Consider the following 18,044-nt stretch of genomic DNA (forward strand, 5'->3'; position numbering starts at 1 on the left):
TGTTTTCTGGGGGAGGGGGCTGCCACGTGGGTTTTCAGTCAATGATGTTCCCTGAGTTAAGTCCTCCCGACTCCCTCAAGGGGGTGGGCTCTGAGAAAAATAGTTTTTTCAGGTTTTTGTTCTCTGGAGGTTTTTATGTTTGTTCACTTCTTTTCTCTCGCCTTGACAGCTTTTGATGGTTTTTGGAGGTTTAGAGGAAAGAAAACTGCACCCCAACCTCCCTCTCAGAGAGAAGCCTCAGTCTGCACCCCTGCAGGTGCTGCAGCCGCTGGGCCGCTGGCAGAGCAGGTTCTGAGTCGCGGTCCCTGGGGACGCAGGATCTCCTGCTTGTAAGCAAAACCAAGGCAGCGGTGGCTGTCTGGGCAGCTCCAGACTGCCAGAGAGGTTCCAAGCAGCGATTGCACACTGAGATTTTCCCACTGGCTGGGGCTAAGAGCGCCGGCCTTGAGCGCACCTCTCCCAGGGGAGGGTTAGGGGCGCGGCGCCTCCAGCTCTATTGGCTCTATCGCCGCGTGGGTCCGAGGACACCAGGCTGGGCGTTCGTGCACCTCTCTCAGGGGAGGGTGAGGCACGCGCGGATCTCCAGTAAGGTGCGCGTTCTGCCATCTGGTGTGGCTCCCAGCCCCTCACGGGAGCCGGACTCCACCCGTTCTCGGGTACACTGGCGGCTCAGGGACAAAGACTAGGTTTCTCCGCCGCACTCTCTCTGGTTCAGCGCCAGGGGAGGCTGTCCTGGGTCTGGGGACTTAAGCCCCTGTCCCTAGCCACCCCGATTCCCACAATTTCCCTGCGCAATCCTTTGCTCTTTTGAGTGCTTTCAACAAGACTCCAAGTTAATGCTGGTCCCCAGATGCCGGGCACTCTCGTATTGGGGTATTATTTTCCAGTCGGTCGCCTCTGGTGGCTCCCTCCCCCTTTTGTTTATCTTCCGATATCAGTCTGACGTTCCCACTCCACTTTACCTGCCCACTGGCGTCTTCTGGCCCCCGTAGAGATCCAGACGTGTATAATTCTGATCTCAGGCTGATTTCATGGGTGATCGGAGTTCTTTGGTAGGTAATCAGCTCACTTTAGGGTACAGGTTGAAAAGGCGCCTCCTCCTACTTCCCCGCCATCTTGTCTCCCCCGGCTTTCAATATTTTTATTTCCTTTCCAGACTACACCATGGTGTTGTGGAAATCAGAATGTAACAGTTTTTCATTTTCTTCTACTTCCATTACTTATTTGAAATATAACCATATGCCTAGAAAATTCCTACATGAAATTTACTGAAATAACTTCCATGCAATGCTATACCTGAGCTACAATTTTAATCCAACTAATAATTCTGATTTTGTAACTTCCAAGATGAAACACTATTCTAGGGTGTTCCTGACAAGCAAGGAAAAATTATGTATCAGAATCTTGGTCCTTTCAGGCTATGTAACAAAATACTATAGACTGGGTGGGGGCTTATAAACAACAGAAATTTATTTCTCACAGCTGTAAACTGGAAGTCCATCATGAGCATACCAGTATGGTTTGGATCTGTTGAAGGTACCCCTTAGGTCTTTTTTTTAGCACTGACCCTAAAACTTCCTAAAGGCCACTCCTCTAATATGAGTATCATTATTAGAGGTTAGGGAATTTCTTGGGAGGGCACAATTGGACCATTAACAATTAGCAAACACAAACTGGCAGGGTAATTGGACTTAAAGAAATTCTTGGGATAAACTGTATTTGTTAGAGAAAGTACGTAGGAAAAAAGATGTTTTGAGTGGCTCTCTATCTAACATGAACTGTCATATACAGAGGTTCTGACATCCTTGGCAAAATGTTGGAGGATATGTAAATTCAATATACTTTTATTTACAAAAAATTAGTTTTGGCAAGTTTTGATCACCCTTGAGGACAATCCCTACATAAATTCTTCAGAGCTAGTTTCTTAGAAGTATTCTAAATTAGTCCTCAGTCTCAGATACATTTCACCTACATAAATGTTCAGGAGCTTCACAGAATAAAAATCATGAAATACATTTATGCATTTTCATTTCTTATTTTTAGATTTAATTATGTATGTATTCTGGCATTGGAGTTGGCTCAGGGTGTCACACTTAGGAAGTAAAATTATGGTAAAGTGAGATGAAACCATGTGAAACCTCCTTTATATTTCTTATATCATTTTGTAACCAGGTGAAAGGATATTTTTTTACATTGTCTCACTGTTGAAAAATTGTCAGGAAAAGACCCGTGCCTTACAAAATACTTGAATCTTTTCCACTGAAGTTGTGTTAAAGTAACTGTCGGTAGTGTTTAACTAGCCTCATCCTTAATTTTACCTGATTAATTGATAACTTTGAAATAAACAAAACGTCAAACAATAAGGTTATAATCGAAATCCCTAGTAAAATATACATGAAAGTTGGTACATACAATAAAATACATCAACAACACAAAGTAAGGACAAAGTATACTCAACAACACATTTTATTATATTTCTTAGTAGTGGTTCCTTTTTTCCCCTTCGGTAAAACCCAGATAAGGCTTTAAGAAGGGCTTAGTTTAACAGAACTTACTATAAAATTAGTTTTTCATTTATACATTGTAATTTAATTGTTCATAAAGCCCAAAAATATGGGTCACAATGCATATGACTTTTGACAGTGACACATTTAACACAACCTATTCTGTGAAATAAAAAAATGCTGTACTTATTTTACCATCAAAAGTTGTTCTTGAGAAATTTTCTATACACATTACATAAAAATACTATCAACTAATATGTCAATAACTCCAATGTAAAAATAATTAGGTCACCTAACACTGAATTTTTGCAACTTATAATCTAATAAATTGAAAACTGCTTTTCAAACCCATGTCCTAAAAACTGCGTTTTAGAAAAGCCTTTTTTTTTTTTTAAATGATGGTGGCAACGTAAAATGATGATAAGAATGTTAAAGTTATCAAAGTATAAAAATACATATGGGTACATAAATACAAATATAGCTTCATTTCTTGACTTCTACCTTTCTTAAATTATGTCAAAAATCTTAGAAAACATCTAGATAACTAGAATATAGAGAAGACTGTAAACAGACTAGCTGGAACAAGGCTTTATCAAAAATGATAACGCAATTTATTTAAAACACCTATTAACTAGAATAAAGTAGTCATGTGGGAATAACTTGTTTTTGTTGTTTGACAGCAGTGAGTTATAATTGTAGTCTTTTATTCCTGAATTCAATTACACTGAATGAATAAAGTGTTAAATTTTCACTTAAAGTAATTCAGTTTCATCAGTTTTTAGAGAAACATAATACTTTAAAACAATGTATTTTCATGTGTGTCTTAACAAACTAAATTCATACTAAATGAAGTTTTAGTCTTCTTAACAGGTGCTGGCCAAAATCAAAATTGTAGAATAATCCTCACAAACTCTGAGTTCAATTCAGATCTGTAAGTGAAAAGAACATGAAATCCATGGAAGAAATTAATTCTTACAATACAATAAATCGTCTATTACATATTAAGGACCCCTACACTGTATGGAAAATATTTATATTCTTTTGAATGAAAAATTCAAATACATACAGAATTTTCTCAATTCCTGTCTGTTGCAAGTCTTTATGAACTCTTTGAGAATGCTGTAGATTATACCATTGTTCTTAATATAGTTTAGAATCACCTTCTTTCTTCTCATGCTAGTGATTATAGATTTTATATTTTGCAAGTAGGAATGGACATGTGGCAATCTTAAAAATGGAAAACTGTGGTACTAAACCAAAATCTCCTCTTCATATTTACACACTACCGTTCAGCTCCCACCCAGCCTTGAATTCCACAGGTGTCACCATGTTCAAATGTACTTATTACACAACACAACTGTATGTTAAGTTTTGGCACAGAAAATACTCACTCTATTGTCAAAAAATTAATTTAGTCATAAGAATCCTCTGGCTTAGGCTCCCCAAAGGAAGTACATGAAGAATATAGCAGAACAATATTTGTTTCTCATTCTTATTCATTTCCCACATCTGGGTATGCTCTAAAATGTACACAACTTTTATATAGTATTTCATGTTTAAAAATGCATATAAATGCATGGTAAAAAAAAATCTGGTAAAAATCTACATTGGAGGTGTACGTAACTAGGTGTATGGAGGTATGTACTCAATATTTCTTTAACTCATGGAGTAATCTGAATGATTTGAAAATATATTAAAAATAATATGGATCAAATTAAAAAATATGGACCTATAAATGAATAAAAGGACTGATGTGATAGATCAAGTATAGAAAAATGTAAATTGTGTAATCTTGGTGGTACATACAGTGTCCACTTGACATTAGAAACTCTCAACTTCTAAGAATGTCTGAAAATGCTCTTAATAAAGGTGTCTGTTAGTGATTAAAAGATTTGGAGATCCCTGCTCTAGATCAGTGACTACCAAATGTGGCATGAGCATCAGTATCGCTTGTGGTGCTCAACTTAAGACTTTCTGAAGACTGGCTTTGTATTTTTGAACAACTTTGCTAACTGCACTGCACAGTATTTGTCAGAAACAAACACTCTACATATTTTTAAATTCTAAGTATCAAATCAAACACTCATTCATGGTTTCTTAACTACCTTTTTATCAAAGAGGTATTAAAGAATAAAAAGACTAAGCCTGCTATAAATGCAGGACATACCCACCATCCTAATTACTTCATATACACATTCCAAGAAAATCAAAATGAATTTTATTTAAATAAAATAAAACCAGAACAGTGAGACATTTATTACTTTTGTTACACTTAAGCTTTATTAGTAAGAAAGCAATCATTTTCCACAAAACAAACAGTGATATCTGACAAAATAATGTAATCCCCATATATAACTTGACAACAGACCTCCATTTTGGAGTATGTTGCAATTTCAATCCTTGAGCAAGCTGGTTCAAACAAGATTCTTCTGTTAACCTACTAATATTTCATTGAGGAAAAGGCACATTCTCAAACTGCTGCATTTCTTAATAGCTGTCTCTATAGACATTCTCACTTAAGCAAGTTTTCACTATGGATTGCCCACTGTTAGAGCTAATAATCCTCTTTTAGAAAGAAATGTTTCAAAGGATTATAAGGTTTTTTAAAGCGTAAGACATCTGACTACCTGGTTTCTGAATATTAATGAATATTCAAATTCATGCAGTGGTCTTAATATATACTTAAAGTGTTCAACACTCCTACATTAAAGAAAGCTGAGGAAAGACCTTGTTTCTCTGTAGATAATTCACAAACAAAGCAAACAAAAAAATACAAGGTTTTGTCCATTACTTACATCATCAATGTCTTCGTCATCATCTCCAATATCATCAAACTGGATTTCATCGTCATCTCCAGGACCAAATGTATCTGTATCATTGATTTTAGCTAAAGACATAATAAATACACTCCTATATATTCAAGATATTATTATGTAATTTGACTACAAAAACAAGTCTGGTATAAAATACAGAACTATACAAAACATTCTTAGAAGAGGTATTTCAATTCAACCAATGTTTCATTACAAGAAAAATGTTATTACTGCAGAAAAACGCACCTCACAAAGTGAATTCACAATGAAATAACAAATTCAATGTTAAGTCATTACAATGAAGATTTTGTGAAAAAAGGCAGTGTATTTTGTTAATGAAGGTAGTGTAAATGAAGCAGGCAGGTTCTAATTACGCTAACTTCGTAACTATACATTTCCCAAGTATGGTTCAAAGAGTCTAAAAATATGTTAACAGCTCATCATCAGCATACACAGTATTTTAATAGAAAAAGAGCTAGCTTGCCAACTATCAGACTTACTAAATTAGTCAAAAGGAATTGGTCAAATCACGTTTATCCTCACCCAGTAAAAGTGAAATATGAATTACTGACTCTCACATATTTTAACATTTCTTTAAATGTCAATAATTTCATCAGAAATCTCATACTTATATAAAAATCTTGTGTTTTCATAATAAAATGTAAAATAAAGTAGCTGCTAAGTGAAAAGTATGAGCTTAGGTAGTAGTACAATACCTCTTTGATGTTATGAAGGGCTTATTTTAATATATTCAAGATTACTAAAATGAAAATGCAATACTGTTGCCATTAGAAAGTAACGTCTATTAAAATATAAAGAACTCTATAGAAGACTATTATGCTAAGAGAAAGTGAGAATTTTTTTCCTATATAAATCAATACCAGCATCATAACTGTTTTCCTTTCTTAGCTGAAAACTAACAATTTCTTGAAAATCATTGAAAACACTGTAACAATGTATTCTTTAATATATACTACCAAAAGAGTATTTTTTAGGAACTGATTTCTATTTATTATTAAACTATAAGGTATCAAAAAATATTTATATGATAAGCACACTAGAAACTAATTTTGTAAGTCCATACACAAACAATACATAAACAAGACAAAATTCTATCAAAATGGCTTCATCTAAACACCAACAAATAATATCATAGGACAAAAAAATACAGTAACTTTGATATTACCATGTTCTGGAAGCTCGCCATATGCCTTCAGACTTCTAGCTTCATCAGCATTGTACTTTAAAATTACATCAGCTTTGTTATCCTTAGAAATAAACAAGTCACTTTTAAACCAATAGCCCAAATGTCCAACAAATTACTTTTGAATTAACATATTAAGAAAAAACTCACAAACTGTCCTGTTTTTCTTCACCTACTCTCTACTTTCTTAAACAAAAAAATTCTTGGGTTTAAACAAGTCGGATGTTTACATGCATGACCAAATAATAATTTAGCCTAGAAAAATTACTTATACTATTCACTTTAATAGGAGAAATAAAAGAAAAAAACTAAGAAATAAGTAAAAAAACAAAACAAAACTGAAAAAGAAAGGTGTAATGGGATCCCTTTTGGTTAAACACTGCAACTCAAAGCCCAAAATGGTATGATGACCCAAGAAAATTAACATACCTTTCTATATTCAGTGGTTCTTAGAATAGTTTACCTATTGGAATCACTTAGAGAGCTTTAAAAAGATATTTATGACTCCTAAAGATTGACAGACCCGAGATGATATCCAAAATCCTGTATTTAAAAGCTCTTTTGTCGTTTCCCGATGCAAATATCCCCGATAACTGTAGTGCATTTTTTAAATGTTCAAATTTCACCATTTTAAAGAATCTGATTCATTTAGAGTCTGAAGGCTTACAATGGACCTAAAAAAGACCCTAAGAAAGGCAACTGAAATGATCACAGTGTTTTAACTGCTGTGCGCTATAAACTACCACTTCATAAACTTCAAAGGACATAGAAAACACATAGGGATTTTGTTAAAATTCCAATTTGGAGTCAGCAGATATGAGACTGGGCTAATATTCTCCATTTCTAACATGTTTGCACATGGTGATGTTGTTAGAATTTATGAATGATTCTGCTAGCAACAATACAAAATTATTCACAAAAGATTAAGATCAGAACATCTAGTCACCCAAGATCTTGGCTATTACCTTCTCATTAGAATATTAATCCTTTAAGAATTCTGGTTTCATTGTCCATAAAAGAAATTTAGTAACTATTCTTTTACCACTTTTGAGGTTTCTATAAAGTTAAAATAAGATAATGGGCATAAAAATGATACATGTTTAACAAGTGATCACAAGTTTATATTAGAGAATATTTAAAAAAATCAATGTATGATCAGATTCAGTCTATAAAAGTTGATACAAAAAAATGAATTCAGTAAGTATGAGGATACAAAATCAAAACACAAAAATCAGTGTCTCTACAAACTAGCACTAAACTATCTGAAAAAGTATGCATGAAAATAATCTCATTTACAATAGCATCAAAAAGGACTCAAGAATAATTTTTTTAAGATTTTATTTGTAAGTAATCTCAATACCCAACATGGGGCTTGAGCTCACAATGTTGAGATCAAGAGTCACATGCTCTACCAACTAAGCCAGCCATGTGACCCCTAAGAATACATTTAGCCAATGTATTTGCAAATTAATCAATGTGATGCACCACATTAGTAAAAGAAAGGATAAGAGCCATATGATCATTTCAATAGATGCAGAAAAAGCATGCAGCAAAGTATAACATCAATTCTTGATAAAAACCCTCAACAAAATAGATTTGGTAAACATATATATATATTTGGTAAACATATATATGTTTTTGGAAAACATATATATGTTTTTGGAAAACATATATATGTTTTTCATATCTTTCTCAATGGGGAAATATCTTTCTCAATGGGGAAAAACTGAGAGCTTTTCTTTTCCTCTATGGTCAGGAACAAAGACAAGGATGTCCACTCTCACCATTTCTATTTAACATAATAATGGAAGTCCCAGCCTCAGCAACAACAGACAACAAAAAGAAATAAAAGGCATCCAAATCAGCAAGGAAGAACTCAAACTTTCACTATTTGCAGATGACATGGTGCTCTATGTACAAAATGCAAAGCCTCCACCAAAAACCTGCTAAAACTGAGACATAATTTAAGTGAAGTTACAGAATACAAAATCAACAGAGAGAAGTTTGTCTCATTTCTGTACAACAACAATAAGGCTACAGAAATAGAGATCAAGAAACTGATTCCATTTATCACTGCAGCAAAACTCAAAATACCTAGGAATAAACCTATCCAAAGAGGTAAAAGATCTGTACTCTGGAAACTATAATAAAAAACTGATCAAAAAAACTGAAGAGGAGGGGCGCCTGGATGGCTCAGTGGGTTAAAGCCGCTGCCTTCGGCTCAGGTCATGATCCCAGCATCCTGGGATAGAGCCCCGCATCGGGCTCTCTGCTCAGCAGGGAGCCTGCTTCCTTCCTTCTCTCTCTGCCTGCCTCTCTGCCTACTTGTGATCTGTCTGTCAAATAAATAAATAAAATCTTAAAAAAAAAAAAAAAGTGAAGAGGACACAAAGAAATGGAAAGACATCCCATGCTCATGAATTGCAAGGGCAAATATTGGTCAAATATCTACCCTACCACAAGGCATCTACACGTATAATGCAATCCATATCAAAATACCAACAGCATTTTTCACCGACCTAGAACAAATGATCCTAAAATTTGTGTGGAACCACAAAAGACTCCAAACAGAAAAAGCAAACTTGAAACAGAAGAACAAAGCTAACACTGGAGTCATCGTGAGTAGAGCTGGACTTTAAGCTATACTACAAAGCTGTGCTCATCAAGACAGTATGGTAATGGCACAAAAATAGACACATAGATCAGTGGAACAGAACAGAGAGCCCAGGATGGACCTTCAACTCTATGGTCAACTAATCTTCAACAAAGCAGGAAAGAATGTCCAATAGAGAAAGGAAGTCTCTTCAACAAACAGTGTTGAGAAAATTGGACAGCCACATGCAGAAGAATGAAACTGGACCACTTTTTTACACCACACATAAAACTACATTCAAAATGGATTAAGACTTAAATATGAGATCTGAAGCCATAAAAATCCTAGAAAAAAGCAAAGCCAATAACTTCTTCAACATCAGTTACAGCAACTTCTTACTAGCTACGTCTCTTGAGCAAAACAAAAGGGAACAAAAGGGAACAAAAAGCAAAAATAAAGTACCAGGACTACATGAAAATAAAAAAACTTCTGCACAGCAAAGTAAAACAACCAACAAAACTAAAAGGTGACCTCTGTAATGGGGGAAAATACCTGTAAAGGACATTTTTGATAAAGGGTAGCATCCAAAATGTATAAAGAACTTTTAAATTATAAAACATAAAAAAAACAACTATTTAAAAAATGGGTTGAAGATGGGGTGCCCTGGTGCCTCAGTTGATTAAGTGTTTGACTTAAGTTCAGGTCATGTTCTTAGAGTTGTGGGACTGAGCCTGGCATGGGGTTTCCACTTCATCAGGAAGTCTGTTTCGCCCCTTCCCACTCCCCCTGCTTGTGCTCTCTGTCAAATAAATACATAAAATTTTTTAAAAAATGGGCACAAGATACAAACAGATATTTCTCCACAGAAAACATCCAGATGACTAACACACACATGAAAAGATGCTCAACATCACTCTATCAGAGAAATACAAATCAAAACCATGATGAGATACCAACTCCACCTGTCAGAATTTCTAGTTTAACAACACAGGAAACAATAGATGTTGGTTAGCATGTGGACAAAGGGAAACCCTCTTATACTGCTGGTGAGAATGCAAACTGGTGCAGCCACTCTAGAAAATAGTATGGAGGTTCCTCAAAATGAAAAACAGAACCACCCTATCACCCAGCAATTGCAGTACTAGTATATTACCCAAAAATATGAATTCAAAAGGCTACATGTACCCCAATGTTTATAGCAGAATTATCTGTAAGAACCAAACTATGGAAAGAGCCTAAGTATCTATCAAGAGATGAATGGATAAAGAAGATGTGGTGTGTGTATGTGTGTGTGTGTATATATCTTTATCTATATCTATATCTATATCTACAATGGAATATTACTCAGCTGTCAAAAGGATGAAACCTTGCCATTTGCAACAATGTAGATGGAACTAGAGGGTATTGTGCTAAGTGAAATAAGTCTGTCAAAGAGAAATTCCATATGATTTCACCCATATGCCTCTTACCATAATAATCAGAATTATATAAAAGAGTAACAAGGAAATACAAGACTCCAACAATTGGATCTGAAAGATTATTTATAGAAAACTTTACAAAATAACAGCATAAAAACAGCAACACTTTTTGCTCACAATTTGATTAAATATATAGTTTTCAGTTCCAATAGGTTGAAAGCTCATGGATTACAGAGTCAGTCTGTGTATAATCTGAAGGATGACATTATAGAGGGTAATTATGTTCTTTCCTAAGTGCTCATATCAAATTTATACCTTATATATACAAGTTTGTACTGTAACTAGTGAGTTCATGTCTAATCCTTCTATAATCGTACTGTGAAACTTTTGGAGAATAAAGGTATAACTTATTCAGCAGCTTTCTCCAAAACAGTATTTCTAAGACATGGACTTCAAGACCTTTAAGTTTAAAAGTAAAAAACAATTAACTGCTGAGACCGCAACATAACATTATTAAATTTTTGTTTTGACAAGAACCCTAATAAAAATCACCATCATACAGACTATCATTCTCATTTCAGAAAAATTTAAAAATATTTTTAAAAAAGAAAACTCACAATTTAGCTTCATGAGAAAAACCATTCAACACCTATATATCTTCTCATTTCATCACACAACAGTGAAGAGGTCAGTCCACGTAAGTATTTCACAGACCGAGGGGCACCTGAATGGCTCAGTCAGTTAAGCACCTGCGTTTGGCTCAGATCATGATTTTAAGGTCCTGGACCTAAACCCTAAATTGGTCTCCCTGCTCAGTGAGGAGGCTGCTTCTCCTCCCTGATTGTGCTGTCTCTTGCTATCTCTCTCTCTCAAATAAAAAAACACAATCTTAAAAAAAAAAATATTTCAGGCAGACTGGCATTTGGGAACCATAATCCTTGGAATACCTAGTCTAATGCCTAGAATATAACTGGGCGTTCTTCAACGGACAAATGGATAAGGAAGGTGTGGTCCATATACACTACGGAGTATTAGGCCTCCATCAGGAAGGATGAACACCCAACTTTTGTAGCAACATGGACGGGACTGGAAGAGATTACACTGAGTGAAATAAGTCAAGCAGAGAGAGTCAATTATCATATTGTTTCACTTATTTGTGGAGCATAACAAATAACATGGAGGACACGGGGAGATGGAGAGGAGAAGGGAGTTGAGGGAAATTGGAAGGGGAGGTGAACCATGAGAGACTATGGACTCTGAAAAACAACCTGAGGGTTTTGAAAGGGCGGGGGGTGGGAGGTTGGGGAAGCCAGGTGTTGGATATTAAGGAGGGCATGTAATTGCATGGAGCACTGGGTGTGGTGCAAAAACAACGAATACTGTTACGCTGAAAAGAAAAAAAAGAAAAAAAAAAGAATATAACTGGGTGTGAATGAGAACAGACTAATCTTTGGTATTTATCCAAACTTAAAAAGATTATGTATGCATATTATATTTAAAAGAAAAATTATACGTAAAGGACAGTATTGAATGAGCAGGTCTTCTCACAACATACATGTATCATTAATCTCTGTGGGAATTATTCTAAATTAGGAAAATACTTTAATCATGAACACAACTGGTCCTTAATATATTTTGAAAATGGAATTGTAAGAAGGCATAAATGCCTAGAACTAATCAAATATGTCTATTTTGTATCTTCTAAGCATTAATGACTTATTAAATAAACGGACACAATATAACTTTAAGTGTATTTATTACCTGATAGTCTCGAAGACCAACCAATATAATGTCTGAGGTATTTATCCAAACCTACAAAAGAAAATTTACTGCATATTATATTTAATCAAAAACAAGTAAAAAAAAGAATGTTAAACCATTCTTCCCACATAAAAATTCACCCCACATGGAAAAAAGTTTCTAAGACAGTGAAAAATAACAACATATATACTATACTTCGACTGTGTACATACTCATAAACATATATACAGAAGCAAAATTAGTCTAGTTATATGTAGTTTTACTGTACTAAGAAAAAAACTATACTACACAGTTGAGTTAGTTTCAAATTTTCTAATTTAGGATGTTAAAACATTAATAGTTTTAAGTAGTTTAAGAATCACAAAAGGATCATTTGTGTCATGGACATTAGAGGTTTTTAATCACAATCCACTCAAACAATATTCAATTACTCAAAATATACAAAAATCAGCCACCACCCACATTAATAGCCACTCTGTTACCATCCTACAAAAATACAGGCTCTAAACCCAGCATTTATTTGGAAAATAACATATTAACAGAAGAAAAAAAAATTTTAAATTATAAAATCGGAGATGAAGAAAATTTAATCTGAACTATGGTGATGAGGAATTAAATACTGTTACTTAACATAATCCAATTTCAAATTTCCCTAATACACTTTTCCCAAACCAAAATCCAGTGAAGGAACATGTACTATAATAAGCAGTCTCATTAGTCTTCTTTAAATTCTCTAGCTTTTTTCTCTCTTTCCTGACATAACATATTTTTAAAAGTACAGGCCATTTATTTTGTAGACTGGATTTGTCTGTTTCCTCAAAATTATAATCAGAGCATACATTTGTGGCAGAAATACAGTATTAATGAAACATAGTTCTTTGTACATATAATCTTCTATTATATAAATTATCACTAAAGATTTTTTTTTTAAATCACAAAGTCATGTAAAAACAATTATTTGAAATCTTAAGGAACTTACAGAAGTAAGTTGCTTGGCCCTTACATAGCTAAAGTAGAGTCATTTTTTTAAAAAGCAAATTTTGGATGAAAGTGAAATAAATCTTCATACTCACCTTTTTTCTCAATTTCCCCCTGATATGACATAATCTCTTTACACCATCAAAACACATAGCTTCTAATCGTCCATTTCCCAACATTTTAATTACCTGAGCATACTCTGAGGGTTTGAGGAGGAAGAATATAAAATACTGTTCAGTATTTGTTAAAAGACAATAACTGAAATTAGCATACATTTAATAGCCTCATTTACTGCTCAATTTAGATTAAACTGTAATTTTTTAAAAAAGGGATAAAGCTTCATCAACAAAAAAGCTTAAATATTCTATCAAGGGTTCTCTGAAGGTGATAGTCTAATATATCTAACATATATTACTCTAAAATATCTGACATATTCTAACTATACTCTAGCAAATCAGAGAACTCATTTGACAAACAATTTCTACAACCTCTTCCAGCTATACTTACATACTTTATCACCTTATTTTTAATTAGACTTTTAATTAGATTTTGTTTAGAGTCATCAAAAGCCTACCGATGATGTGTCTAAGGTCACAAATGCCATTTCTATGACATGCTACCTCTGTTAATATAAAATTTTAATTATCTACCCATTTTGAGTAAATCAGTTCTTTTATCTTTATGACTGAATGCTCTACTTTTAGACATCAAAATGGCTCACTCTAGAGTGTAAACTGTAATCCTGGCTTATCAATTTCTCGCATTTGGCTAGAAGCCCAATCTTGGCTCTTCTTTCCTTCAGAAACTTTAGTAGTAAAATACCAGTAAGTTAATTATTAATAATATTTACTTTAGAATAACTTGGTGATTCTTCTAAAGATCTATAACAAGAATAATGTTCCAAGATAAAACACCAAATGTTTAAAGTATTTCCAAAAGCAAGCTTCTTCAAGAAGCCACCTTCTTCTACTGCCACCAGAAAATACTGGTAAGAAAAATACTGGTAAGAGCATTAGTAACATGGAGCAGTCTCTTCTAGACTTAACAACAGCAGAAGTGAGAGTGACAAGAAGGAAATATAATTACTACAAAATCTTCACACTACTAAAGTTATACTAAGAACTAACTCAGGTTAACAGATAAATCTGAATACACGGTTGGGATTACACATTATAAGCTTCTACTTCTTTAAGATGAGAAAAATAAGATAGCAAAGAAAAAAAAAACATGAAAAAATTTAGAAAACAGGCCTGAAAACAAACTTCTAACAAAATGAGAAAGACAAAGGTTAAGTAACTATCTCTAGACAGTATATAAAACTTGTTTTATGTACACAATAAAAATGCTGATTTTCTAGTGGCTGACATGTATACCATGACTACAAGGTTTTGCTATAAGGTGCTAGAAATTACTGACAAGTAAAGAAATGTGAATATATATTACAATAGTAAATCAGAGCCATTCAATAGAGCTTTTCTGTTGCCGGTAGCATACATATGAATTGAATAATATGGTAATTCAAAATTTGAATTTCACTTAATTTAAATAGCAACATACAGTCAGGGGCTAATACAATGGAGAGCACTATACAGTACTAGGTAACACATAATTTTTCTTGTCTTATTTCTACTGATTATAACCCGTTGTACTTTTTATCTTTATGACTTATAAGTGGAAATTTTTTTTATAATTATAATAGCATAAATGCCAAAGTTAAATTTCTTATAATAATTCTGTAATTATGAAAGAAAAACCCCCTTGTTCTTAGGAGATAATGTTGACGTATTAAGGGATAAAGTCTCTAACTACAGAATTAGATATCTGTAAAAAAGTTTACCTAGAGAATGTCTGTTATACCCATATCCAATTTTTCTGAAGAGTTTAAATTTTTTTTTTAGTGGAGAAAAAAATAACTTCCAGTCTTTTTTTTAAACTCACTTTCTGTACCTTTGGCCTTCCTTAATCCAACAGGGTTAATCAATAATTCATTTTTATTACATTTTATGATTATGTGTTAGCATCACTGGAAAACGGAGGGCCCAAAAGTCCGATATATTCCTCTAAAATATCCATAGTTAAGAATAAAGTATGATATTTTTAAATGATGCTATTCTGGGCTTAATTTGCTCTAAACCATAAAATTCTCTCAGTTGTAACTAGCTCTTTTTCACAAAAAAATTAAAATGATATTTACGAAAATGCCAGAGCTAGTATAGAATTGGTTATTTAACAGACAAATTCTGGAGAGGTGGGGTAGGGCACTATAAATGAGGAATGGCAAAATGCTCAGGATAATGACTGAGATCCTTTTTCAGGTGAAACACTGAAATTCACACTAATTAAAAAAAGTGTTAGTAAGTTAAAAATTTTTACCTTGTCCATCCTCTTTAAACACCAGTTCTCTTTTTTCAGATTCATTTTCATTCTTGCCCCTACGTCTGTTTTTACCTCCTTTACCTAGAAGATTTAAAAGTAAATAAAAAATTAAGTGTAATAGTGTAGATTTCATACAGTAAGTTATAAAACAAGGTGAGATAAGGCTTATATATAAAATCATTTAGGGAAAAATAATATCATTTAAATAGCACTACAACACTAACGGAATTCTAAAAGATTTAAAAATTTATATAACTTGGTTATCGCATTGATTACACTTAAAATTTTTCAATGGTTCCCTTCTGGTCGTTTACTAGATTAACATATAATAAAACCACACACTTATTTGATATTTGTTTTTGGATTTTTCTGACATAAAAATACATAGAAAAAAAATTTCAGTACTAGAGATGACTATTAGTATTCTACTGTCTTTCCTTTCCAAATAAAAATAGGGTTGCAAACATTCTCTTCTATAACCTATTTTAATTATGGTTAATAAAGTATCCCTTTCATATCAATAATCACAGACCTAGAGAACATTTTAACATAAATTTTTTATTTTGATAACTTGTTTCAATTATTATGTTAAATTAAAGATTATTCTACAAATGCTACAACATAAATAATATTTCCTTAGCCTCCATATGAACTATACCAATCTACATTTGCATTAACAAAACAGGAGTATTCTATAGTGCCTTGCCACAACCATACCATGTTAAAAATTTAAAATCACAATTAATTTACATTTTTCAATTTTTGCTTTAACTGATGTGGAATGTATTTGAATATAGTATTAACTTTTTTCATTCAGGCTTTCTATTAAATAATGAAGGTGTGTGTCATAGCGTTTTATTCCCATTCCATAAGCTAAACCACAAGAGCACAGTTATTTCCATTAAGTTGGAGAAAGACTGTAAGTACCAGTGATAAGGGACCCATGGGAATAGTGTAAAACAGAAATTCCCTCTCCAAATAGAATTTAAAAATGTCTACCTGACTACTGTGCAAATATTATCTTCAATCTGCCACTGTTCTGTTATAGTAAAAGGCAGGTGAACCTGAACAATTTCTTATCCATCTGGCTTTACTATGTTATGCATTCTTATACGGCATGAAGAGTAATTTCCTAGAAAAGGAAAAATGTTGTATACCTCAAATGTTGTATTATGTAGGTTAATTTTCCCACTTGGGAGCTGAAAGTACACTTACTAAATCTGATAATTTGTGATCTGTTTATCTCAGAAAAGGATAGATGGAAACCTTTACCTCCAGTCTATGTTATAGGAAAGGACGCCTGAGAAATTGATAAATATGTAAAATGTCTTCTGGAAAAGAGTGTTAAACTGTGAAGGGCTGGACGAAAGTGAACCACCACACATGAAACCATATAGCTATCAGGGTCTCACCTACTGTTTACGAAGAAGAGAGTTTATCTTCAATAATAATGAAGTGTCCTTAGAGAAACACTACATCTGGTAGTCATAAAAGCAGGAAACACCCTTTAAACTTAAGAACAACTGAAGAACAGTGCCGCGATGGACAGAAGTGCTACACTTAGGAAACCCAGGCCGTCCCGGGCACGTCTCCCCCACAGGTGCATAAAGCGCCCCGGTCAGTGTGGCGAGAATGCAGAGCACTAATCCACATTCTCCCGCATTAGGCCCTACAAAAATGGCGTCCGCTCCTTCACAGCGTGATCTAACTGAAAGACGGAGTAACGTCCTAGCTCCTCTGCTAAGCAAGGTCTCCTCGCGGAGGGAAAACGGTCATGGGGCCTGGTTTCGGATCTGCGTCGAGGGCAGCAGGCCGGAGAACGGTGGTTTGGCTAGCCGTATATTACCTTTATTCTTTGGCATGGCGGTGACTGCTACTTCCCGGTGCTTCCGATTTCTTTCCCGTTGAGGTGGCACAGCAGCTACTCCTCCCGAGACTGTAAAAGACGAAGTAATCAGTCTGTGACTGACCGTAATTTGGACCAAGCTCCACAAAGTCGCCCCGGAAGTACGGCAGCGGGAAAAGGAAACGGCGTCATGGCCGCTTACGTCACTTTTCCTTGCCTCCAGTACCACACTAGATTTGCCTCCCCGCCCTACTGCTTCTACTGCGCCTGTGTAAGCTACCGACGTGTGGTTCTCGGAGTAAGAGAGAAGCACCCTGAAAGACTTCTAAACAAGGGTAAAAGTCCTGCAAAGGCAGGGTCAGTGAGCTGAAAAGAAGCGCAATAAAGGATAGAGCACGCCGAACTATGGATCCTAGTTAAAAATTCTTTAAAGACTCTGCTAGCTGAATCCAGAAGTCTGTTGCTTTGTCGTGTCTCCCAGTTTCACAAGTTATTGACACATTAACTCTTCCTTCTTACCTAAATTTCACCAGGTCATGTTTCCATGCTCA

The 18,044-nt window shown here is 34.4% G+C and overlaps 1 protein-coding gene across 1 annotated transcript; it reads right to left on the reverse strand.

Annotated features, from left to right (window-relative positions):
- Positions 1-2,438: 2,438 nt before the first annotated feature.
- LOC308337824 (eukaryotic translation initiation factor 1A, X-chromosomal-like) lies at positions 2,439-17,652 on the reverse strand. The gene is made up of 7 exons (XM_080796020.1): positions 17,494-17,652; positions 15,645-15,728; positions 13,367-13,470; positions 12,294-12,344; positions 6,504-6,585; positions 5,300-5,391; positions 2,439-3,433 (listed from the first exon to the last, which is right to left on the reverse strand). The coding sequence occupies exons 1-7, from the start codon at positions 17,507-17,509 to the stop codon at positions 3,428-3,430; spliced, it is 435 nt and encodes a 144-aa protein (XP_080652146.1). The 5' UTR covers positions 17,510-17,652; the 3' UTR covers positions 2,439-3,427.
- Positions 17,653-18,044: the final 392 nt, after the last annotated feature.

The sequence above is a fragment of the Martes martes genome (genome assembly GCF_963455335.1).
Source record: "Martes martes genome assembly, chromosome: Y".
NCBI lineage: Eukaryota > Metazoa > Chordata > Mammalia > Carnivora > Mustelidae > Martes > Martes martes.